Genomic DNA, 26,301 nt, shown 5'->3' on the forward strand with positions numbered 1-26,301 from the left:
AAAAAGAAAAATGTTTTTCCTAATTGTTCCCTATTCCTAGTCAACAATCTCTCTTACAAGCCCAAAGTTTATTTGGACACTGTTAGGACAGGCTGATAAAATGCGTAACTTAATATGGTCTGCTTTGAGGATAACTTTTACATCCATTATTTGATTGTTTTCCCACTGCCATCTCTGTTTATCAAACACTGATTGGTATCAGAGTTCTAAGCCTCTAATTAAAAAAAAAAAAAAAGGGAAAATAATCTTGGCTCTTTTCCTGTTTATTTTCTAATTGTATTCTTTGGATTAAAATAAACTTCAGCTATGAGTATAAGCCATATTTTGTCAGGGTTGGTGAGTTTTGATAACCCTGGACAAATCCTAAATTGAGAACGTATACTTGAGAGCTGATTGTGACGCTCAAAGGCATAGCAGCATAAATCCCTTCATAGTGATTCCCATATGTGAGGAGAGAGAGTAGGGATGATGGCGCCTGGGAACAACAATCCTTTAGATGTCTCATTTAACACCTTCTCATTGACGATGTTAGCCAAGCTAGACTCTATCACACCTTGACCGAAATGCCTTATAAAAGTGCAAAGTACAGGCAGGTAGGAGGAAAAAGAAAAGCCATGGTGTGTCTTTGTAGAGTCCCTTTTCCTAAGCCGTCTAAGAGTAGTGATGAATGTCAGCCCTAAACTTAAAACCAATAAAACATAAGTCTATATATTTTACTCCTTTTGGAGAACGACAGAGGAGACCAGTAAAATCTATGTCATACTCTGGCTTATTTTGGCATTTACATTTAAGCTGAGGTCCCATTGGTCTGATGAATACCAAGGTCTTCCTTGGAAGTATAAACTTTCTAATGATGGATTAAATATGTTACATCACTTTGAATTTATTTATACTGATTGGTCTCTATTCACATTGAGGCCATGAGGAAGAAATAGTCTCACTCTGAGTTGTGTGTGTGTGCGTGCGTGTGTGTTGTGAAATACTTATTGTAGTTATATTCATTCATTCTGTAATTCTTTTATTCAATCATCAGGTGTTTATTTAATATCCACTTATATGCTTGGTGATACAGATAGTACAGTTAACAAGATAAAGAAGGATTTTTGACCTTCCGAAGATACAGCTCCTTGTTCAACACAGTGTGGAACCATGCAAAATTGTGACATCACACCTCCTCCCCACACATAGATTTAACACGGCACCTGATCTAGTTTTTCTCCCACCAGTGTCTGTCCTGCAATTGTAATTGTGAGTGCAGAAGTCATATTTCACCTGACTCAGAACAAGAAATGAAAGAAGAGAAAGTGGGTAATGGTTTTGTAAATATAACTTGATTTTAAGTTCCTCAGGCAATGATAGCCTATTCTCCAGTTTATATAGCCCCAAAATCTTCCACATGACTCTAGTTTCAAAAATATGTATCTTAGAAATGAAATTCATTCTGTAAGGCTTTGGAATGTTTGCATCTTTACATGCTTACTTGCCCTTATTTCTCTGTTCTTTATTCAGTTAACAAATATTTATGTTTGTTAGGCAACGTGGAGAACTATAAGTGCTTTGCCATACAGGATATTTTGTAGTTTTCAACTACTATTACTACAGGTAGAACATTCATTGGAAAGGTAGGACTGGAAGACAGACTGTGAGTAGTTTGACGGACAATGAAAGGAGTGAAGAAAGGAATCATTAGTTAACCTCAATCATTCAGTAAGTTTTTCAAAGACCAGGACTCAGTGTTCTGATGAGTTTTGAGGTACATACTTATCCCCTCTTTACTTGACCTGAATGTGGTCCTGAAGGCTATTTTCCCTGAGCTATGTGCCTCACTTCTTCCCTGACCCCTGCCTTTGGTGACCAGGGAGCTCTAGCCTAACTTCTGTCTGACTACTAAAGGAAAGCAAGAAAAGTGTTTTTCAATAGAGCTTCTTTTTGTTTTTGTTTTGTGCTTATTCAAAAGTTCATGCTTCTGTACAAGGGAAACATGAATTGAACAACCTGCTTGTGTGGTGTTTCAACTTACTCATTCTCCACCCTCTGTCTTCATTAATATTTAATGGCAGATAATAGGAATTTATTCAAGAAAGCTGGCTTCCTAAGAGCTTTTGACCACCTGCTTCAGATCTTTTGAGTCATTGGGTATAAATTCTTTGAGATAAAGAATTCTAAGTTTGAGTCAAAGGTATACAAAATATTTACACACGAGAACAAACAGAACCATTTTAGAGTATGTTTGCATCATAGCATAACTCTCTTACTTGGGAAATGAAAGACATTTCAATATTATCTTAGATAAGGACTTCATGTTAATCAAAGAGTAATAGTGATTAAGAATGTGTTTTTCCAAAGCCAAAATGTTCTCAAGAGATTATCTATTTTAACTGCCATCCTTAGACGGTATGTGATTATTACATTTTACAGAATTGTAACTGAAGCAGAGAGGTTAAATGTTTTGCTGAAGGTCACATCAGGGCTTTGTAGCAAATGCAGGATTCTGGCGTCCTTTATTTTTCTTCATTATTTTAACGCTCTTCTATTGGAAAAACTTGTGTTATGATCTCAGCTTAACTGGTATTTGAATCCTTGATTTACTTCTTACTAGCTGTGCAATCTTCCTCCATCTGCTTAAATTGTTAGCTTAAATTTCCTTGTTTTATAATATGCAGATAACAAATCCTATTTTGAAGGCATGTTGTAAGGATTAGAGACTACATATGTAAAGCCCTTCCGGAGAAGATGCCCGAATCATGATTGTCCTTTGAGTGCCATTTCATCACAGTATTTATTGAATACTTAGTCTGTGACACAATAATAGACACCAGAGTAATAAGAGAAATAAGACACTGTCATGTGGAAGAGGAGCTCATAGACTCACGGGAGGGAGAAAAAAGAAAAACACCATATAATTACTATGCAATCCAAGGTAAACATTTCTTTAAGATGTGACCTGAATCCACCTGAAATGTGTAACTTCAGCTCTTCTCACCTTCTGTTTTGGTAGCTGCAATGACATCTAGACAAGCAAGTAAGAACCCACTTGAAGAATTTTATGAGTTTCCATATGGTGATAGTGGAGTAACTCATTTCACATTCTGTTCGTAAAAGTCAACCAGTTTCCCAAGGTTCTCACTTTGTCTCACTACAAAGAAATATCGGCCATGGATGAACAACTCCTAGTTCTACAACTTTCAGTTCATCAACATAGGACAAATAGTTATTTACATCCTTTGATTTTACCAAAGTCCCAGACCAGGGCACCTACTCCTGAGTCAGTCTTGCTAAGAGAGGCTTGTCTTGCCTCTGGAAAGGTATTGCCATCGTCTTCTGATCTTAATTCAGTGGATACTGAGAGAGATTCGGACAAGAATCCCAGGTCCTCCAACTGCATGTTTGCCCTCGAGTTCTGTTCCCTTGGACTGAGTGCCTGGCACTGCGGAACTATCCGGCTTTATCACCTGCAGGTTGCACTGGCATTTCCGCTTCAGACCATCAAATTTTAAAGCATCGTGAGGACCCTGAGCCAAGCCTGGAAAAGTGTGCCCTTTCGGGTCCAGCACCTGCCTGTTTGCTCAGCTCCATAAAATGCTGACTTCTAAGAGCTACTCACACAATGTGCGAGTAATCTAATTATTGAAGCTTAGTTGGGAGGGCTTGTCTCAAACAAAGCAGTGCATGTTGGCATTTGAAAGAAAGGGGGAAGGCAAAGGGGAAAGCAAGTCAAAAACTTTGGAGCTATCAGAGCAGCAGTGCAGAATGACTGATTAAATTATTTTTGTCTTTTCAATGAGAGCTTTCACATAAAGAATAAAGAGCATCTCGACTTGCTGCAGATCTGGTGTCTTCACAACCAGATTTAATTTGGCCTTGCTTTCTGCCTGATACGGAGTGACATGCGATACAGGCTGGATTGGCGTATCAGATGGATGGAGTTGCATGTGGGCTGTTTTCAGCTCCTTCCTCCTCCCTCTTTTCTGATCTTGGACAAGAATGTAGGTGCAAAGTACTGCTTCTGGGTCCCAGGGATGAAAGTGACACTTTCTCTCTCCTACAAGCAGAGAGAAGGATTGAGTAGACAGGCGACATGAGAGAAGGATTGAGTTGACAGGTGACATTGTTGTTCAGCTTTACTCTGCAATTCAGAGTAGTAGTAAAGAGCACTGGTTCTGACTTGTATTTTGTCACTTCCCAGTGGTACACCCTTACTAAAGTTATTACTCACCTCTAAGCCTCAGTTTCCTTATTCATAAAATGGGAAAAATATTAGTTCATCCCTCATAGGGTTGTAGTGAGAATAATTCCAACTGTATTCTTAAAAAAATATCTGACACAGATTATGGACTGTTAATTGGTATTGTCAATCAGCAAAATATGATGCAATTTAATAATATTAATAGTGTCAATAGTATCCACTATTCCATGGTTCCTAGATTAAAACAATTTAGGCACTTGGATGACATTATAGATTGCCTCTCTAACGAAAACTATAACTTTGATCTCTAAGAAGCCATCAGATTGCCATGCTTTATTTAACGTAGATGGGATTAGCATGTTGCAGCAGCTTCTGTGGGCTCTTTAACTATTAGTCTGTAAGGAATCAGCGAAGCTCTAGAAACCAGGCATGTTAGCTGCTGCTGTGGAAGCCCAGTTAGAGATTCAGGTAAGAGGCGCTAAGGATCACTCACTGATTTGGCACTCCAGGAAATGGATAGGGAGGGGACATGTTAAGGCTGAGCCTTTCTCACCTGGGTTAACCCATTCACAGTGCTACTTGCTCTTTAAATGTCACCACACAGAAATTTAGAGACATGTCTAGATAGTGTCAAAGAAGAGTATTATAAAGTCTAGTAATCAATGTAAAATTCTAGCCATTATGTTTCTTTCGATGCAGAGGGGACAGAGAGCTTTGGGAAATAAATCAATTTTTCTGCTTATTTAAATTGGAGTAGCAAAAGCACTTATGAATTCAGTAAACTAAATAGAAAACAATAGACATAAAAGATACAGTTGTATAAAAATATCTACATGTGTGATATGCTTGCTTTAATGAGTGTGTGCACCTTATATGTGTATAATCAGATGTCTCCACCTCCTCTGGCCTTTTGGAGTCATTATTTCCTGTAATTTCTGCATTCTATGTCCCTTGGACATTTAGAGCTTTCTCAGGTGGGCTAACATGCTTGTGGCTCCTGCCCCATGAGTTTCCGTCCTTAATCAATGAGAAGCCTCCAGTGGCTGGTACCCTCTTTCCCCCTCACCCCACTGCGTACCACACCCTCCAACCCCAGCCCTCTTTCCTCCCTGTTTGCACAATGCATCACGAAAACATGGTTGATTCATGAAGCTGACTCTTACTGAGACTTACAAACAGTCCAAAAAGATAACAGTCTCAAAAGTCACTGTCCTCAAATACTTCAGTCTTTTCTGGTATGTTATTAACTTTTGTTCTATTTAGCCTCCTACCTCCAGTGAGTTCTTGGAAATTCTCTCTAATGGTCTAATTGGATTTTTTTCTTTCTTTTCCTATTTCCTCCCCCCTCCCACCTCCCCCCACTGTCTCCACTTTCATTTCTAAGGAAGATTAGAATCCTTGTTACTTCATTATGAAGTGCATTTTAGCTTACTTCTTTTGCCATGTGTTCCAGAAACTCTGTGTATGTATTTTAAAAGTTGCTAAAGTAGTATGCAAGGCAATAAGCTCATTGATCCTGGGTTTCAAATAGTACCTCCCCACAAACACTTTTCTAAGTCATATTGTGGTTTACATTTCTAAGAAAGCATCCTGCCCACCGAAACAAATCCCAGAGACAATAGGTGAATGTGGAAAGATTTCTTTAATTTGCAAGAATGTGCTATACTTCTATGATAATGGCGACCACTAACACTTGTAGAGAGCTTGCAGTACCCCAGGCATTCTGCCAAATGCTTTCTGCGCCTCAATTAGTAAATCCTTGCAAAAAGCTTTGAAGGGAAATGCTATGATATTTTCCATCTTACATTTGAGGAAATTGAGATTTGGAGAAGGGAAGTATTTGACTAAAGGTGCCAATGATTACGTTGGGGTGAAGCCCAGCTGGATTGACTCGGAAGCTCTCATTTCTGTTACTGCACTGATCCCTGTGTGGACACTTACTGCTAACCTGAGCCAAGGGGAAGTTACTGGGCCACATAGAGGAATCTCTGCTCATTCACAATGGATTTGGCCTTGCCTTGCATCCCAAAGTCTACCTAATTGAATTTCCATTGGTTTTCTAACTTTGATATAGTAGGATGTCTGGTGGAAAGAAAACTGGGGAGAATCATAGGTACAGTAGATATATGACATTAGGGAAAAAAATCTGTAAATATACCTGAATTTCATTGTTCTCATCTAGAAATTGGGGTCACTACAGTAGTACCTCGGTTTTCAAACATCTCCGTTGATGAACATTTTGGTTTACGAACGCCATAAACTTGGAAGTAAATGCTTCGGTTTTCGAACACGCGTCAGAAGTCAAACATGTCACATGGCTTCGCTGAGTGCAAGATTCTGAGGCCTAGCTACCGGCTGTTTTCCAATGTTTCAGAACTCGAACGGTCTTCCAGAGTGGGTTACATTCGAAAACTGTGGTACCACTGTATTGTTCTTCTAACTCTCTCTTGTATCATGAAGCACCAAAGTTGAACTTGGAAAAGACATGCAAAATTTCCTTGATATTTGAAAACTCTAGAGAAAAGCTTGCCACTGGCTATCTAAAGACTCATATTATATAAGATTAATAACTATATAAAGACTAATATTATTAATTTTTGCATAGTTGCATTTATCTATATGTGACTGCAAATGACCAGCCTGTCCATTTCCCTATCTCTATGAGGCTTTGTTGCTACATTTCAGAAATCACCATTCAATTTACATTAAATTTAACAGAATGTAGAAGATTTGCCTACTAATTTATGAAGAGGAAGCTACTTAGGCTGTGGAGACAGAGTCCCAGAGAGCAGTTTCCAGGTTTTCAGCCTCACATGGAAAGGTACTGGCTCAGGTAGTAGATGGCCATCAGCCGTAATGAGATGGCCATCGGTTGTGAATGGTTGGCCATCAGCCGTGAACAGTTATCCAGTTAGCCATTGATATAACTGCCTTGGCTGCACTGATTGGTTGGTTTGTTGGCAGGCAGAAAAGCAAAGGGCAGGATCCTACTTTGGGTGGATCCTACTTCCTGTGTCTCGCCCGGCTGCCAGTGAGAGTGGGGTGCAGGAAGATCCCTTGTTGGGGTACTGGTGGATGTTTGCTTCCTGTATCTCCAATCCAGGTGCCAGCGAGACTACAGTGGTATGACTCCCCTATCTTTGGCTCTATTGGTGTTTCTTTTTGGCCTCACCACATCCTGTGTTCTTATGCGGGGAGCGGGAACTGAGTCACTGCATGACTGTTGTGCGGGGTCTCCTGCACTCCCCACATAAGAATGCAGGATATGGCTAGGCCAAAAAGGAACACCCACGGAGCCATAGGTAGGGGAGTCACACCACTATGGTCTCACTGGAGGCTGGGTTAACACGACGTGCCACCTGCTGTCCGCTTTGCTGCCAACCGACCGACTCTCCTCGACTCTCCTTCACTCTCCTCCATTCTCCTTCACTCTCCTCCACTTCCCTCCGTAGCCATGGCAGTTATCAGAAATATCAGAAATATCAGAAATATCAGTGGCCAATGGCTCAATGGTTACCGCTGACGCCAACCAGCAACAGCTGACAGCCATCTACTACCTGAGCCAGCACCTCTCCACATGAGACCAAGAGCCTGCAAACTGCTCTCTGGGGCTTTGTCCCCACAATGACATAGGCACTATTTCCCTAAATTCAGCACCATTTTTAATCGCCTCAAACACTCAGTAAAAGGCACAGCTCCCGTGGAAAGACTGAGGAGAAACTGGCACCAGTGAAGTTTCTGACTATCACTCACATTTTAGTAACCAGCCGTGGAGTCTTACTCGGTGCCAGTGCAAGCGTGTTATCATTCTTTGGGCTAATCTGAAGCTACCCCCTACATGCTAGTCTTGGATTTCCCTGCAGACTTTACTTTCTGGAATGAATTTCAAAGCAGATTCACTCTCGAACATCTATCAAGGTCACTTTGAGTTTGACGTAGTTATTAGCATTAGGTTAGCATTGAAAAATCAAAAACAGATGCCCCCTTTGTCTTTATTTGAAAAAAAACAACAACAACAACAAAAAAACATGTTCTTAAAAACAAAGGCCATACTATTTAATTTTCTTTTTCCTTTTAACCGATCAATTTATCCCTTTCTATTGGTAGGAAGCAGAAAGAAGACCCCAAACTCAACCCCAATATTCAGAGCCATTTTCAGAGTATTTCTACCAAATACACCATCCTATGTCTCTAGGACCCACATGTCCTGACTACAGATCTCATTTCTTGATATGTCTGTGTACTTACCCGACCATATCCCTAACAGATACCTGCATGCAGCACCAGGTTTTGAGATGCCCAACATCAGTGTTGGTTTTGGTAGCATTACAGAGTGGCTCAGAGAGGAGGTGGCCAGAATGATAAAGCAGCATCACCAGCGAGTGATCTAAAAGACCTAACTTGTACCCGAGTGTCAAATAGCAGGGTGACAGGTGAACAACCAATGTTATCTACTTAGAGATGTTTTGCCATCATTGTGTACTTTACATGGTATTGGGCAAAACTTCACCAAATAGTACATTTAATAAAGTCAATTTAATAAGAGTGATTAAAGGAATAAAAATTGAGTAACGGGTAGGGCAATTGGATCCTTAGATTGCCATTCCGTTCTCAAGCTACATCTTTCCCTCCTTTGATTTCTTCTCCCCTTTGCTTCCCTTCCAGAAGAATCTTGCAGTCCATTTCAAGAAAAGCACATAAGCATGTGCCTGCATGCGTACACACACACACACCTACCTCGGCTAATCACGTGGACAAAGAGCGTGCTAAGATTTGTCCAAGAACATTCATGCCCTTACAGATGAACTTGGCTTTGTCCAAAAGCACTTATTTCAGCAACTGCTATCTGTTCAGTTTTACATAAACCAACCTAGGAAGAGGAGTAACTACCATGTATTTTCTCAGCTGCTCCTCTCAAAATCTCTACTTGCCCGTGGGTAATGGCAGGGGTGCGACTCCAGCAAAAACCTTTCTTTGCTAAGGACAATAAGAATAATGATGGTAAAAGTTTAAACACATCAGACATGGCCCTTGCTCCTCTGGCTTTCACACATACCATCAGGAGTAAGACCCTCATATACAGGTCACCCTCTCTATTATAAGTTATTCTTAGCTAAAGGGCTAGAAGAGAAGAAAATGTTCTTTAATGAGATTTTCGAGAAGTGCTGAAAGGAATAGGAACCTGAGTTGGTAACTTGTTACAAAAGAGTGAAGAATAGTTAGAAATGGCAAGTATCTGTTCAAAATTTTTGGTACTTCTTGGAAATGACTTAGGGTCTTTAATTAGAACTATATTGTGTTTAATTAGATAAATATATATTTGCATATTATTATAGAATATATAAAAACATGTATACACATTCTATATAGTAGATTATATGGCTATTCAGACACGAAAGGGTTTTTGATCAGATCATGGTAACCAGTTCAGAGTTATGTTTGATGAACACTAAACTTGAAAACAGTATCTAGCTTTAGTGTAACTAATATGACATTTTTTTTGGAAAAAAAAAGAGGAACAGTCATAACAATGTTCGGTAAGAAAATCCCCTTTCACAGACAGATACCTCATTTTCCTTTTCATTAACCTGCCAATGAAATTTTTAGAAAATCAGCACATTGTGACAGCTCCGATTATTGTTGCTGCTGTTGGTGGTGAGGGCTGTCCAAGAGAAACAGAAGCAGATGCTAGTAAAAGATGGTAAAGAGAAATTGTATTCACTGCAAACCACCTCAAAGGGGAGAGTCCAGATTCAACAGAGGCTCAACTTTTCCAAAACAAAAGAAGGAGACTGATTAAATGCTGAGGTGTGCTAAAAGAAAGGTACTGAGGGGCATTAAGGGATTTGGACCCATGGGACTCAGTCATCTGGGTTTGCTATCGGTGCTTATCCAGAGGACAGACAGGCTTCCTATGTGACAAGAGGGAGTTCAAGTGAGAGCCAGGGGCCAATGGAAGTTAGGCTCCTACTTACCCTACTAGAGGGGCTGCGTGAGAGAGCTATCTCCTTAAATGCATCCATTCCTCTGGTCCTTGAGAAGACCATTCTGGGTGGTAGATGATTTACGTTCCCAAGGGGCATGAGGAACATATATAATTGCAAGCTTTCTAAAATAACTGCTCAAAGAGTGGCTTTAGGGGCCTGCCTATCACCAGTTTTTGGCTAAAACAGGTGTAAATTCTCCTGGCAGTGCTGAGCTTTGTCAGGCAAGCATTGCAGGCATTTTAAGGGGGTCTGGGGTTATTCTAGGAACAGCGCTTTAAGCTTCTAGAAGCCATGCTAGAGTTTGATCAAGTCTCTCAGTGTAGGAGTTTAGGTGGAATCATTTTGTGCTGACAGTTTTCCAGTTCTTAGATGATTCTGGGTCCAGTATAGGCTTTGTTGGGACATTGTGTGTAATATTGAAATCATCTCCAAAACCTTGAGAGGAACTATTTCAACACCTTTCAACATCTGCGGTAATATAGGTTTATATAAAGGTCCCATGATTACTCATTTGTAGGCCTAGGATTTGAAGCCTCTTCTGTCTTCAAAGGCAGAATGTTGTTCTCCAAATTTAAAATCTATAAACTAGGTAACATTTTCAGATTCGTACTTGAAAACATTTTTTTAAGATGCACTAGTTTTCAAAACTTATTTCTAGCCACTTTTCTTATTGTTTTTTTTTTTTTTTAGATTTAATACCCTTATACCATCTTTTAAATTGAATTAGATCCTTGGGGGCGGGGGAGGAAAAGAAAAGAAGTCAATCTTTTATTTTTGAATTTTTTTTATGCTCCTTAGTGTTTGTTAGGAGAAAAGGCGGTGAATAGTAGCAGAAAGAGGAACATGGCAACATAACTGGATTAAGGAAATGAATTACATTTTAAGAATTATTCAAGATTAGGCAAAATCCGGGGTTTCTCAATCTCAGCACTGTTAACATTTTGAGCCAGATAACCCTTTGCTGGGGGGCTGTTTTGTGCATTGTAGGAGGTTTAGCGGCATCCCTGGCTTCTACCAAGGAGATGACAGTATAAACTTTCCCCGTGTTGTGATAATCAAAACTATCTTCAGGTATTGCCAAATGTCCCCTGGGAGGAAAAATAGACTCAGGTGAGAATCACTGGATAAAAGGTCCAAAAAGAAAAGATTAAAACCACTTTACTTAATGTGTCCCAGCTGCTGCTCTATTTAGATTAGTAATGTCTTCTGAATTTCACTACAGTGCATTGGATGCTGCCCTGTTTCAAATTCTGGCCAATAAGCTCACAAATAAGGTGGCCTGGCCCTTCTGTGACCTCATTGCTTGGCCAGGCACCAGTTCATTGCTGAGTTCTTGCTTTGTTTGGTTCTTTGTCTCATACTCTAATTTCATTTGAGTCAGTTTTTTTTTCTTTTTGTTTTATTCCCTTCCCTTCCCTTCCCTTCCCTTCCCTTCCCTTCCCTCCCCTCCCCTCCCCTCCCCTCCCCTCCCCTCCCCTCCCCTCCCCTTCCCATTCCTCTCCTCTCCTCTCCTCTCCTCTCCTCTCCTCTCCTCTCCTCTCCTCTCCTCTCCTCTCCTCTCCTCTCCTCTCTTCTCCTCTCCTCTTCTCTCTTCTCCTCTTTTCCTTTCCTTTTCTCTTTTCTTCCCTCCCCTAACCTTCCCTTCCCTATCTTTTCTTCTTTTAACATTGAAACACCAATGTTTTCAGGTAACTGCTTTTCCAGCCTCCTTGACTGGGATCTTCATTTCACCTAGTTACCTCACTGCAGAGCTGGATGCCTACCTGCTCTGGCATTCTCCACCTTCTCTACTGCCAAACACTCTTACTGCTATGCTCTGTCTTTCTGCCTAGGCCTCTCATTCTTGAATGCCACTTATAAATAAAGCCCCTCTCAGATGTGCTTCAACAATGAAAGTATGAGAGCCAAAATCTAAAAAGAGTTAATAGTGGCAACATTGCAGGGATAAACAAATAATAATAATAATACAATATAATTGATTTACAGAGGGAAATATGACAAATTAGCCTTGCTGAGAATACACACTTCTGCAGAAAGAATTCTCTGACTATACACTGCCGCAACCGTAGAAGCAGAATTGAATTTAATGAAAAAGACTCCTTGTTAGTTAATTTCTGTTTCAGTCACTTTTCTCCTTTCCCTTTTCATATGTTTGTACAGGTCCTTTCACTGTTATTAATTGCTTCCCTAGTTTTATTAGGTGCATTATGCATGCTCTGTGGTAGTAGGGATGTGTTACTAAGTAGGTCCTTGATTGATTTTCATTTCCCTTGCTAGGGTTGTGGGTGCCACATTATTAAACAGCAGCTGAATAGATCTCCCAGTTTCAGTTCTCTAGTGGACTATGAGCAAACCAAGGACGTCTTGATGTTTTTTTGCCTGTTTTGGTTTTGAACGAGGAGAGGATAAATATGTTTCAATTCAGAATTCAAAGTAAGAAGAGAACTCTAAGCATTAAATCAACAACCTCAGGAATTAAATCAGTAACTAAGCAACTCCTCCACATTCAGACACTTTATTTCAAAGCTCTTTTCGGTTTCTAGCCACACTTACCTGGTCACCATTTCTTTACCTAGCAAGCACTTAGGGAAATGTATGCCATTTAGTGGGAGCCACGTTCACTGCAAAGTCTGTCTTGATTTAAAGCTAGGCTGGAGTAATTCAATTTAATAGAGACTCCATCTTCAACAGGCAGACAAATGATATATCATTTGTTTTGTACTTTTATCTGAAAAGTACATGGAGATACTTAGCAATCCACATGTTTATTTCATCTTTATCAGACAGTCCTGTTCCACAGCAAATTTAGAATAAAATAGCTTCTAGATACATAATGTACTTGAACTAAAAGATATTCACAGAGCACTCACAGCAGTGTGCAGCAGTTTTTCATTTTGTAAAAAAAATATATATATATATTTTTAACACTTTAGGAAAATTCTGTTTTTCTATCAATGATAGGCTCCAATTGCAAATACTGGGATCTAAAATTTGTGGTATATTTCTTTCTGACTGTTCATTATTGGTTACATTAGTGTATAAAGAGCATTTCTTCTTCAGAATAGGCCATTGCTCTACTTGATCTGAATTAGGTTTCTAGAGAATTTATCAGCTCTTTTTCTTTCTAAAATGATTAGACATCATTTAGTGATGTAGCAGACTACTATATAATATCCAATATGTATACCATCTGAACTTACTGATTGGACTATGTAGACCTTTACCTGAGATTTCTTTGGTTTACTTGGTGTTGCCATTATTATTAGGTAGTGTACTTGATTTTTGCGTATTTATCTGTATATAGTGCTTATCAGACTATCATAAGAGAGGCAAAATCATTTAAGAAGAGGATTCCTGAACATGTTTGAAAGGAGAACAATATTTTTACTACTGATCAAGCAGATAGGAGGTAGTAGCAAGATAGTATTTCTTAAGGGTCAAAGAATCATGTTTGAAAAAAAAAATCAGTATGTGTTCGAGCAAAAGTCATAGAGCTGGGTTTTTAGAATAAGTATAACATAATTTCCCTATTTCAGAAACTTAATCATAGCTAATGTAAAAGTTCATCAGAACAAATGATGGTAAGTCTACAGTGAAAACTTAGGAAGCCCCGTACCACCACCCCCAAAATAAATAAAAAATAATGGTCGGTTACTTTAAGTCTTAAAACACAATCTTGATCAAGTAACAAAAATATCTATTGCCACAGAATAATAAAGGTCCAAATTTGATTTAAAATTGAGTGAGCCTTTCCTAATCTGAATCTGGAAAAGATCTTGAAATTTGGCAAAGAGCAATATTTTACATTTCTTAATTTCCATCCCTCCTTCCAAGCTTACTGACCTCTCTTTCTCTTTCCCCTGTGTAGCACTTCAACTCCTTGCCACCAACATCTGAAACAATGGCAAGAGCAGAAATAAAGGGATACAGGAAACTTTTCTGTGGACACTAATGTGGGGATTAATTGCTGGTCTCTGGATTTGCAGGTACTCAAAGCTGACTCACTTTTGTAGGCTCTTCAGAGACACTCCTCATTCATTTTGAGGACTCACCTGCAGTACCCAACAGAAATCAATACACCTCTCCTCCGGCTGATCCTTTTATCTTTACTCATCACAAAGAATCCATGTTTCCTCTTTATTTCCCCCTGGCTGAAGTCTATTTGTCTTTCTAGACTGGCTTTTGGACAAGACCTTAAAAGACCCATGGAAGTTATCGCTCATTACTGGCCCACAGCTGGTTCACTTTTGTACTGACAGTATCTTGGAGAACATGTTACATCCAGTTCCACACTCTCCTGTACCATGCCTTCCAAGCAGCTAGCTAGGAATCTCTTGCCTTTAGTGACGCTCTTCCAAGCGTCACTCCAACCTCAGTCTTTGTGCTTTGCAAAATTCAGGAATACATATTGAGTTTTAAATGTTCTCTTTCTAGCCTCTTAATTTTGTTAAAGGAGAATTACCTCCAATACTGCACTCCTTTTTGAATAGAGGAGACTCCTAGCACACCAACAAATCTTTCTACTCATAGTCCTTGAATAATTTCCTGGAAGTACTTCTAACTGATTTTGGAATTTGGAGGCAGCAACCAACCTCCCCACACTCCTTAGTGGAGCAGGACAGGGAGAGAGATTTGTAGCACAGTTCATTCCAAATAAAACTTTTAAAATCTTCTCTCAAGTTTGTTATCTGTTATATCCTTGGATGAATGAGGGACTGAAAGGTTATCTAATGTATTTCAACAATTATTCTAAACCTTTTCATTATGTTTTGAGCATCTCCTTTGGAATGTACCTCACCCATTTTGATATTTTCCTCTGTCTTTTGCCTCGGATAATTTGTAGATGTTCTTTATAGTTTTAGAATCATACTATAAAAATAGCATATTTATTTGTATGAATCATTACAGTAGTAGTTTCTTTCATTCATCTTTTGTTAGAATTGTCAGTCCTATTAAATGTCCGGGGAGTGTTTTTTCCTTACATGGACTCCAACTCTCTTAATCTTCATCAAAATAATATCATGTCTCATTACCAAAACAAGTCATTTTCTTTTAAAGTCTTTTATTATTCTCTTTTTTCCATTAAAACACCATCAATTTCATCGTTAATGCTAAACCATTGTGAGTAAAGGAAAACTTCATACAACTTCTATAGGCAAGTTACAAAATTCGTTATAACTTAGTCAAGGAAAGATTGATATAAATTGGGATGAATGTAAAAAATAAAATGATAGGGAAATGACATATGTAGCCTATTGAGTAATATTTGATCCTACTAATTTTCTGGGAACGCTCATTCTCTCAATATTTAAATTTCGAGCAATGACATTTGAGATAAAGCACATTTTATCAAGCTCATTATATACTTATCATTTAAGAAAAAAGTACATGTACTAATGTTTCAGACTTTTCTAATATTGCATGCCATTAACTTTAACTGTTTTATTTGTTTAAAAATTTTGGACAACTTTTCTGAATGTATACATGTTGTGAGGTTTTGTTTTGGGGGTAGAAAAGCAGAGTTTTCTTTCTTGTCATTTCCCCTCCTTCCTTCCTCCTTTTGTCCTTCCAAGATATGTTTTAAGTAAAAAGGTAGTTGATATATAAATCTACTTCCTCTAAATCATTCCCATTAACAAGGTACATCACATCTACCCAAAAGTTTGTTGAAATCAAGTGTCCACAGACCATTCACTATAGGAAGTTAATTTTTACAAGCCAGAGAGGGAAGTAACCCCTAATCCATGACTGACCCCTGAATTTCCCCCCTCTACATAGATGTAGGAATTTGCTCCCAAATGATTCGAACTGCTTAGTGTTTAACCCCCCAAAAATAAATAAGGAAATAAATAAATAAATAAATAAGGCAATTGGGAAGTGCTTTTAAGAGAAATTAGTTTCTTTTGTCAACTGTCATCAAGACTGATTGCACTCAGCTGCATCACAGAAGCAGGAATGAAATCTAACATTTGCAGCTAGGACAACAGTGTGCATATTTTTAAATTGCATCAGGTAGGACCTATTATTTAAGATTCCTTGCTACTGTTATTGTCACAACATCCCACATTATTCAAAGCAACCATCAATTCCATTAGTCTCTCCTTTGCTGTCAAAGATGCAAACGCAGGTTTGTATTGTTTTGAGTAAATGCATCATCTGAACAGAAATGTGTCAGGAAATATTAAATGATTTAAGGTATGATGCATGAAATAAAGTGAAAAATACAGATGAGTTCTATTCAAAAAAAAAAAAAAGGGAAAATTCCTTATAGAAAAAATGTGTGATTATGAGTTCTGTATAGTCAAGGAGGCTAACATTATCATCTCTGTGTTCCTAGTACAGAAGGAATAGTCAGTGCTCAACAGTCCAGTACTTACTTGGTGTTTGATACACACTTTTAAATAAATTTCTCAATAAATGAAGGAAAATCAAAGAAGGCTTGTTTACTATATTAACAGTACACTAAGAAAATTATTTGACCTATGAACACTTCCCTGGGTGTTTAGGAAAATATGAAATAAATATACAGCATTCAGAATTCCCACACATTCTATAGTAAGTCATATTTATGGTAACTTGTGTGCTTGGAAATTGTCACTAGTTCACTCTGTTGAACAAAACTGAAGTGATGCTACCATGTTTCCCCGAAAATAAGACCTAGCCAGACAATCAGCTTTAATGCATCTTTTGGAGCAAAAATTAATATAAGACTGGTATATATGATATGATATGATATGATATGATATGATATGATATGATATGATATGATATGACATGACATGACATTATATTATATTAAAGACCTGGTCTTATAGTAAAATAAGCCTGCATCTTATATTAATTTTTGTTCCAAAAGACACATTAGAGCTGATTGTCTGGCTAGGTCTTATTTTCAGGGAAACACGGTATAATTAACTATAATTGAATGTGTTTTCTCACGTGCTTGCTGCTTACATGCTTGCATCAATACATATATCCATGGGTTGAAAACACCAGGGTTAATTACATATTTTTTTTTTTTGTCACTGAGAAAGATTAGCTCAAGACTGATTTCATGAGTTAAGGATGAAACTTATAACACTTTCCCCAGAGCTAATCCCTAGACATCGAAAATGGATATTGCTCAACTGCTTTAAAAATCTTCAGCTCCACAGTCACAAAAGTGATTCCATTAAAACATCAAACCTATCAGTTAATCAGATTAATAAAATAGTCTATCTACTTGTTTAAACTGTTTAAAATAAACACTATGAATAATTTGAGTAATTTAATTGATGATATAATTATTTTACACCTAATATCTGTGTAGTTAGAAAATAACCTGCTTAATTTATTACCACTGTTTATTATATATTTTATTATTTTGAAATTTGATTATTTTTTTTGTTTCAGGTGTACAAAACAATGTAATAGAATCCATGATAATTTGAACTAATTTGAAACACAGAATTTGTTTATAATACTTAGAACTAAGTATAGCTAGTATTTATTAAGGATCTATTATGTTTCATGTTTTAGTTTAACTTCATTTCAACTCAGTGAGTTTGGTATTATAATCCTTATTTCAAAATTGAAGGAGACACTCACAAAGTTTGGATAACTTGCCGATATCTAGACAACAAATAAGTCATATTTAAACCTTAGCCTGTCTTTCACTCTGTCCAACCTCCATTTATAACATAATAAATTAAAGATTCTCTTATTCATAGATATCACTGCCAGGCTAGTCCTCTATTGCATTCAGAGCTATTCCTCACCTTTTCATTAAGGTCTCTATTAAAATAAAATAAAAGAACAAAAAGAATCCACGAGTAATTATATAAAAAAAATGTGTAGAGTGTTGTGAGAGAATGTGCATTTTCCACTCCTAATAGTTTCATCTATCTGAAAGAAGCTCTGTAGTCTAACGTTCCTGGCCTATCTTTCTTTTTTTACTTATCTTAGACTAGAGGAGGTAGAGTCATGTATGCGACTGACACATACAGAACAGTAGATTTGGAAAAATAAAGTTTGGCTCATCAACTTCCTTATTTCTCTTAGGAGCAAGCTACCTACAAGCATAAGGACTTCTTTGTTCTTTAATGTCTTAAGTGCTATATAGGTATGTGTCACCTGTGGCAAAGCCTGCCTAACTCCAATGTTCTCACAGACAGAAATGAATGCCTGTATCTGGGCTTTATATGTTAGGCCCATTTAGTTCTCATGTTAAGCTTTCTCTTCTATCTTAGCTTTTATCAGAAATAACAATGAAGTTTGGCCAGCATTTAATATTCGTCTTATTTTCCGATTTCTAGACATTTAGATTTAAAAAATAGCTATTTATTAGGTCCCCTCAGATCCCTCAGAAACCCTACTAAATAATAACAATCATGTAAATTGACATACAAGGTCTGACAATTAAGTTCACAAAGTTGTTATAAAAATGTTGCTAACCTTTTTTGATGTCAGAGGGATTATTCATTATGAATTTGTACCAACTGGACAAACAGTTAACCAAGTTTACTATTTGGAAGTGCTGAAAAGGCTGTGTGAAAAAGTTAGATGACCTGAACTTTTCACCAATGATTCATGACTCTTGCATCACGACAATGCACCAGTTCACATGGCACTGTCTGTGAGGGAGTTTTTAGCCAGTAAACAAATAACTGCATTGGAACACCCTCCCTACTCATCTGATCTGGCTCCCAATCACTTCCTTCTTTACCCGAAGATAAAGGAAGTATTGAAAGGGAAACATTTTGATGACATTCAGGACATCAAGGGTAACACAATGACAGCCCTGATGGCCATTCCAGAAAAAGTTCCCAAATTGCTTTGAAGGGTGGACTAGGCACTGTCATCAGTGCATAGCTTCCCAAGGGGAGGACTTCGAAGGTGACCATAATGATATTTAGCAATGAGGTTCGTAGCACTTTTTCTAAAATGAGTTCATGAAGTTAATTGCAGACCTCGTACATATACACATACATACACAAGCACACAAAACAGGAAATCAGAAAAAAATTACATTAAACCTGTATCATTAGCTGTTTTTTAATAGTGCTTTGCTAAATGAAGTCAGTGACAGGCATCGTTTTACTGGTGTTGTCTTCTCAATATCCAAACAATCAAAAAGAAAGTATGACTGACTGTACGCATAGCAAGATAAGTATAATACTTTTCTTTCTATTTTTTGTATCTTCCAAATGATGACACATATGTGTGGTGTTTTCATTATTAAAATCAAACTCCAAAAAGAACATTTAGAAAGACCATTTTCATCATGTTTTACTTAAGCACCAACCTGCTATGTTATAAACCTGTGAAGGGAAAAATTGATGCATGCTATTTTTTTCTTTATGACCATATGGGAAAAGATACATTTAACTACAAATAGCTTAAATATTGACACACAAGTGCCTATTCCTATGTCTGCGCATGAAATATTTAATTTTAATGTCCTAGATGTTTTTCATTAGCATCTGTTTTTGCAAGCATATGCTTATAAATTACACTAGCGCTCTGAATAAAGTATCTTTCTAAAAAGCAAAGGTTACCTAATCCATAGGGTCCAACTACATAAGTACTGTGTTTATTTTGGAGAGACCTCATATTTGACTCAGTATTTTGATATGGCCACTACATTTTAAGTTAACTTTATAGTAATAATACAACACCTTTAGAATATGCATATCTGTTTAGCTAGAATTTGAACACCAGAATAATTTACACACAAAGAAAACACACAAAACAAACAAACAAACAAACAAAAACTTCTGATAATACTGGTGTTTGACTCTAAAACAAGGTTTGGGATAGGAAAACAGAAACTTCAATATGACCATTCATAAAACAACTTACTCATCAGGTATGACCTATACATATTCTTTTATTTTAGCTGATCCAGTTCTTTTATTTCTACTTTCAGCATTTTAACTTCCCAGGTATAAACTATATGGAATGGAAATAAAACCTTAGTAACTCTAATTTTCACGTGCAAGTTTTGGGACTTGAGCAACACACACTGTCTTAAAATAAATGTTTGGAGAGTAAAATTAATATGGATTTCCAGTATTAATGAAAATGAATCTTTTCTAGGTGATTTTATAGATGATAGTAGTACAGTGGAATTCTCGAGTAACCAACAATAGTATGAAAATTGTCTTTTTTACTCATAAAAATACATTACTTTTTATCCTTGTTGTGTATTGAGAACAATAAGACCAGTAAAAATAGACCTACCAAAAACTTCCCATATAAAATCTACAGGGGAAAAAACAAAAGCTCCAGGGATTTATAAAGATATGGCATGTGTGTGTGCATAAAATTAAAAGCACATGAAAAAACTAAAAGAAATGCCTTCTAATATGTAATTTCAATGAAAATGAATAATGATATGATCAAGGAATTTTAAAAGATGCTACTAACTTTTTTTTTTTTAATTTTTTCCTGGAGTGGAGGGATTTCTCCATCAGCTCCTATGTGTTTACAAGAGATCACTGGTTTGGCCAAGATTCAGTAATGGTTACCCAAGTTAACGTCCCACTGCAAACTGCTAAAGAGCTGGACAAATTATATGTAGCACAGATTCACGACATTGGATGATAGACTGTGCAGGGCTGTGATCCTTCAAAGGAGAGAAACACATAAGATGGACTTCATACTCACCCTGGAATTTTGTCTGGGATTCACTGGCTAAATAGAGTCAGTGAGCCGAGAAAGCAAGCAGTGGCTTACCTGGCAAAGAGAGATTTGAATTCAGGGATGGAGAAGACAGTAGAACAAAACCTACAAGATACCAGACAGGAGGAAGGTTCAGAGAAAAGGGGCTTTAGCAATCTTCATAAAAGTTGCCTTAAACCTTTTTTTTTTTTTGCAAGAAAAATTGCTGTATTGTTTCTTGTGTCTTAAGTATTATAGTCTTAAAATAATTCTTAATATCTTGTAGAAAACTCTTGTCCTTTTCTAAAAATTTATGGCTTCTCTTGTCCTTTCCTATTTCTCTGTTAATTTCATTCTCAATTTGTAAAGTTTCATGCCTTAAACCTTTGACTAAATCTAAAAAGCTCTTTGTGTGCAAGGACCCAAATTAATCATAAATATAGACATAAAATTCCTTAACACAATGTTAGTAAATTGAATTCAACAATACAAAAAATACATTAGAATCAATTGGCATTTTTTCAAAAATTCCCTAATTATTAGTTTAATTTGTGCACATATTATTGAATGAAAGGGAACAGTTATGTGATTATCTCAATCTAGAAAAAATATTTGACAAAATTCAATATCTATAATAGAAAAGTTTCAGTATAATAGAAACATAGAAAAACAGCTTTAATCTGATAAAGGGCACCCCTACAGTTAACACTGCAGTTTATGGTTGAAAGACTGAACACTACCCTTAAGATTTGAAAGAAGGTTGGAATGTGTTCAAATGCTTTATTGAGCATTATGTGGCAAATCCTATTTAGCAATAAAAAAGAATGGGACACATGAAGAGGGGGAGGAGAAAAAGAGAATGAAATGAAGTATAGAAAATAAATAAAAATATTCTTGAAAAAAGATTAGTGAATATGTACGTATAAAATATAAGGAATCTAACATGAGGAAACGACATATTCAATCCATCACATCAAGGTATTTTGAATGATGAAACACATGGATAATCCATGTACGATTCACAGGGACAGGGATACAGGAAGTTTTGTCTGTGTCTCACCCAATCCTTTTCCTGATAAGAAGGAGCTGAACATTTTAAAAGCCCTAAACGATGTAGGATGCAAAAAGAGTGACAGATCGAGAGATATAGGTTTATAGATATGTAGATATGTGTATATATAAATAATTATATGTTGATATATAACTCTAAATAATCATAATGAAATATAAGTACTATTGCCAAAAATGTATACATATTTTAAGAAAGGAAAAAAAAACTCTATTAGATTATAATATTTAATATATACCGATAACAAAAGATGACTACAAGTCACATTTGACTTCTGCAATTACAAGAGGTGCTCAAAGTGGTTACCATCAGCATAATTTTAATACAGTTTTTTTTTTCCTTTCTTAAAATGTGTATGTATTTTTTCTGGCACCCTCTGTATATTACAGAGGTATTATTGTGCGATATCTTAAGAGCTCTGCATTGAAGCAAATTGCTTTGGCTCAAATACTGGCTCTGTTTCTGCTATTTTAACATTTTTTGTTTTCTTGATTTTTCTTTCTTTAACCTTGATACAATTAACTTATCTATGCCTTGGTTTCTTCATTTATAACACGTGAGTGATTACAGTTCACCTATTTTATTGTGTTATTGTGAGAATTAAATTGTTGTATGAAAAGGTTTAATTCATATATGGAAAAGTCACTTTTGGACCCAGATGAGGCTCTCTGTAAGGATTCAGTATTTTTTTTTTTTTTACATCCTCTCTTTCATAGATCTGTTGTTTCTTTTCATTTCTTAGAATTACATCACTATTATATTATTATAATCACATTAGTTAATGATGAGTTGATATTTACAGGCTATGTGGTATACATTTTATTTTATTTTATTCCTATGACAGCCTTTTAAAATAGGTATTATTCAAGTTTAACTAATAGAAGAAATGAGGTTCAGAGAGGTTAATCAATATTACGTTCAAGAGCTGAGATTCAAATTCAAGTTTGTCTAAATTTCAAACCATTCTGGCTTCCATTGAGATTAATAATTTATCACATGTTCACTCTCTTGACCTTCCATCCTCATAAATTCCTGGTTATGAAACAAAAAGTTACTTCTAACTCTTTTAAAATGAACAAGAAGACTGGCAGCAAAGTTTGTTTCTTGCTCTCTTGTCTATACTGTATAAGACGCTAACAATATTCTAATTAGCAGTAGCCAGTGTCCTAACTATGGGTGGGTAGGTCACTTATTATAAAAATTAAAAGGTTAAATTAAAAATTAAAATTAAAAAGCTACCCTCAATACAATATTGATTTACCAAATTAAGAGGAAATTGTTTATCTACAATCATTGAAAAAATAGTATTTAAAAATAAAACTGAATTAGTGATACTTTGCTGAGACATCTAGTAAAAAGGCTAGGTTTACATGTGTTATGCCAACGCAGCCTCCTGTCTGCACTGGGGCTCTTCCACAACCCCTTGGAGTGGCTTGCTCTTTGCACAGATCCCTTCTCTGATAATTCAGAGGAAGGCTGACCTTTCCATTTATCCTCCCATGGAAGTTCCTATTTTCTAATCATAATTAGTAAGATTAAGCCATAAAGAGGAAAAAAGCATCAGTATTACAAGACTCCACACCAAACCATGGATGAATTATATCTCTGCTTAACATCAAGAAGTCCTGACATTTAAAAAACTGAGCTTTTTAAGACACATGCATAAATCTCTAATGTTGGAATTTCAGAAATGAATGTTTTTGAGCAAAAGTTTCTTCCTGGAGCCAGTAAAAGTGTTACATTTGGGTGAGAACAGTCATGATTCTTTTTTAAAGATAACCTTAAGTTTTCAGTGGGTAGTTTTTCCTGTACAGTTGATGCTCCCTTACAGTACCATTATTTGCCATTAGACATCATCCACCTGGCGTTTTCCAGCCCTCTTTTGTAGTTCAATCTTTTAACAGAAGGACAGAAACTCTCTTTATTGTTTGCTATTAGTTCAAAATTTCATTTCTCAAACATATATGTAGTGTCTTCTCCACAAAGGCAGTGAGTGTTACCTCTCCCTGAAATGCTATCTTTCTTCATTCTTCCCACAGGCTGGCTAACTCCTTATAGTCCTTTTAGTCGCAGATTAGAGGCCACCTCCTGCAAAGAAGTTTTCAAGAATCAATAAAGCAATTTTGCATCTCACCAAAGTAGTCAAAATACATTTCCCTTAAAAATACCTACTCCTTGATGATAGCAAACAAAGTCATGCTCACTTTTGTATCCATCCCCAACACATAATATGTGTAGAGTGAATACATAAAAGGCACTATGGGAAAGATGGGAAAGAATGGCAGGATATCAAGAGGCTTCACAGTTTATACTTTAGTAAGTCCCATACTATCGTTCATTTATTAAAACTTAATATAAGTGAAAAAATTAACATCATGGGTCAGGTGCAGATAAAATGCTCTAGAAATAGATAGCACTTTCTATTTCCAGTCATGAATCTGGGAAGGTTAATGGAACTATACTTTTTCTCATCAGACAATTATTCACCATTTTATTTATTTTTATGTCCCAAAATTTCATAGTCTTAAATAGTCTTTAGGAAAAATAAAAAAGAGAGTTTATAACATTAAATACTTCTTCATAGATTCAAAACCCTTGGAAATATTGTCAGGTGTTTTATCTTCCATAGTATATAGTTTGAATCACACACACAGGTGTGGTTGAACTTGTCAGTGGTTATTGTGAAGTATGTCAGTCATAAACTGGAGACATCCTATTGAAAAAAAATGCAATGTACAACGGATGACTCATTAATCTAAATGAGGATTTGAAATCAATTAAGATAATTACTTACCCTATAATCTGGGTCATTACTTCTGGATGGTTGTGTTCTGGTTTGCATACTTTATTTGAAATGCTAGAATACATCTTGAAGTGAATAATCAGCCTGAGGAGAAACCACAAGCATCACTATGGAGTGGGGTTGATAAAGAATTATGTATTTTCACACCCTGAGATAGAAAATATACTGTTGGCTCTGAGAAAACTGTCAATAAGTACATGGATCCAGTTACGGAAAATGGGAAGACATCATGGTGGTTCTATTTGTTTGGTGGTGACATAGTAAAGATTATCACATTTCAATAGAGAAATTACAAAGCCCCCAAAATCCCACCAGTACTGAAAATAAGTTCACAGATATCACCAAATTTCTGGATTTTAGAAAAATAATTTTGCCTCTGTGGTGCTTGCCTTATAAGGTGGAAACAAAATAGTCCTAAAAGTGAAAGTACAGGGATACAAATCTCATCACTTCAGGCTAAGGCTCAGTATACACATGGCAGATAAAAAATATGTGGGGTTTTTTGTACATTTTGTGGATTGTGAAGACCTAGATATGTCTTGTTATATCCTAGGATGTACAGCGATTATATTGGGGAGCTTCAGAAGATGTGTGGCCAGTAGTATCAGATGGCATGAGAGTCTTAACACCACAGGATGCTTTAACAAGAGAGCCCTAGAGACCTCTATTTTATGAAGCTAACTGGATAGAATCCTGGCTCCTATTAAGTGCAGCCAGGTATTCAATGGCAGGCTACCCATATCCAAGCAAATGCCAATCATTTCAAACTATACTTGTAAAGTCAGTTCTACTCCCTTATTTTAGACATGTCATTGAGCCAAAATTCACACTATTACATTAATCAAAATTTTCATCATCCTAATTTTATTTATTTATGTTTTTTAATTATTTTTATTTTTTTATTTAAGTATAGTTGGTATACAATATTATATTTGTTTCAGGTGTAATATATAGTGATTCGACATTTATATCCCTTACAATGTGATCACCACACTAATCATCCTACTTTAGAGTTTCAGATTTTAATTCATTTAGAAGACATTCAAGCAACCTCTCAGAAAACAGGTTGTTAAATTGTGTCATTTGCTGGGGGGAATCCAGAACCAAATCACAAATTATCTTTTGGCTCACTTTCAATACAACGACCCAGACGTCTGAGCAATAGTATATGTACAAGCCACCTTCTCACAAACGCATCCCTTCCCCCTGCTCACACACACAGGCTTCTCAAATCTTGCTATATCCAAACCAGAATCCATGTCATATGACAACTGGTCTAATAAAAATGTAATAATAATAGTCAACACATATAGAGTTTTTACTATGTTCAGGAAATATGGTATGCATTTTTCCTGTCTTTTAATTTTAGAATAGTGTTAGATTTACAGAAAAATTTCAAAGATAGAACAAAGAATTTCCTTATACCTTGCATCTGGTTTCCTCTATTGTTTATATTACATATTAATATATTTGTCACAATTAATGAACCCATACTGATACATTATTATTAATGAAAACCCATACTTTATTTGCAGTTCTTTAGTTTTTACCTAATATATATATTTTTTTCTTTTTGGTCCCAAGATTTCATCCAGGGTATATTTTACATTTATTA

General features: G+C 36.5%; 1 protein-coding gene across 1 annotated transcript in view; it reads right to left on the minus strand.

The window, feature by feature from the left end:
• Window positions 1–1,024: 1,024 nt before the first annotated feature.
• LOC308497808 (uncharacterized protein) overlaps window positions 1,025–26,301 on the minus strand; it is a 301,285-nt gene continuing 276,008 nt past the window's right edge. The window contains exons 5-8 of the mRNA XM_081048914.1: window positions 24,678–24,770; window positions 23,884–23,971; window positions 20,890–20,940; window positions 1,025–4,042 (exon numbers count right to left, since the gene is read on the minus strand). Of these exons, the coding sequence (XP_080905040.1) occupies window positions 3,759–4,042; window positions 20,890–20,940; window positions 23,884–23,911 (363 nt within the window). The 5' untranslated portion in view covers window positions 23,912–23,971; window positions 24,678–24,770 and the 3' untranslated portion in view covers window positions 1,025–3,758. The remainder of the gene's footprint in view (window positions 4,043–20,889; window positions 20,941–23,883; window positions 23,972–24,677; window positions 24,771–26,301) is intronic.

This window comes from Rhinolophus hipposideros (assembly GCF_964194185.1).
Source record: "Rhinolophus hipposideros genome assembly, chromosome: 5".
NCBI classification, from domain to species: Eukaryota; Metazoa; Chordata; class Mammalia; order Chiroptera; family Rhinolophidae; genus Rhinolophus; species Rhinolophus hipposideros.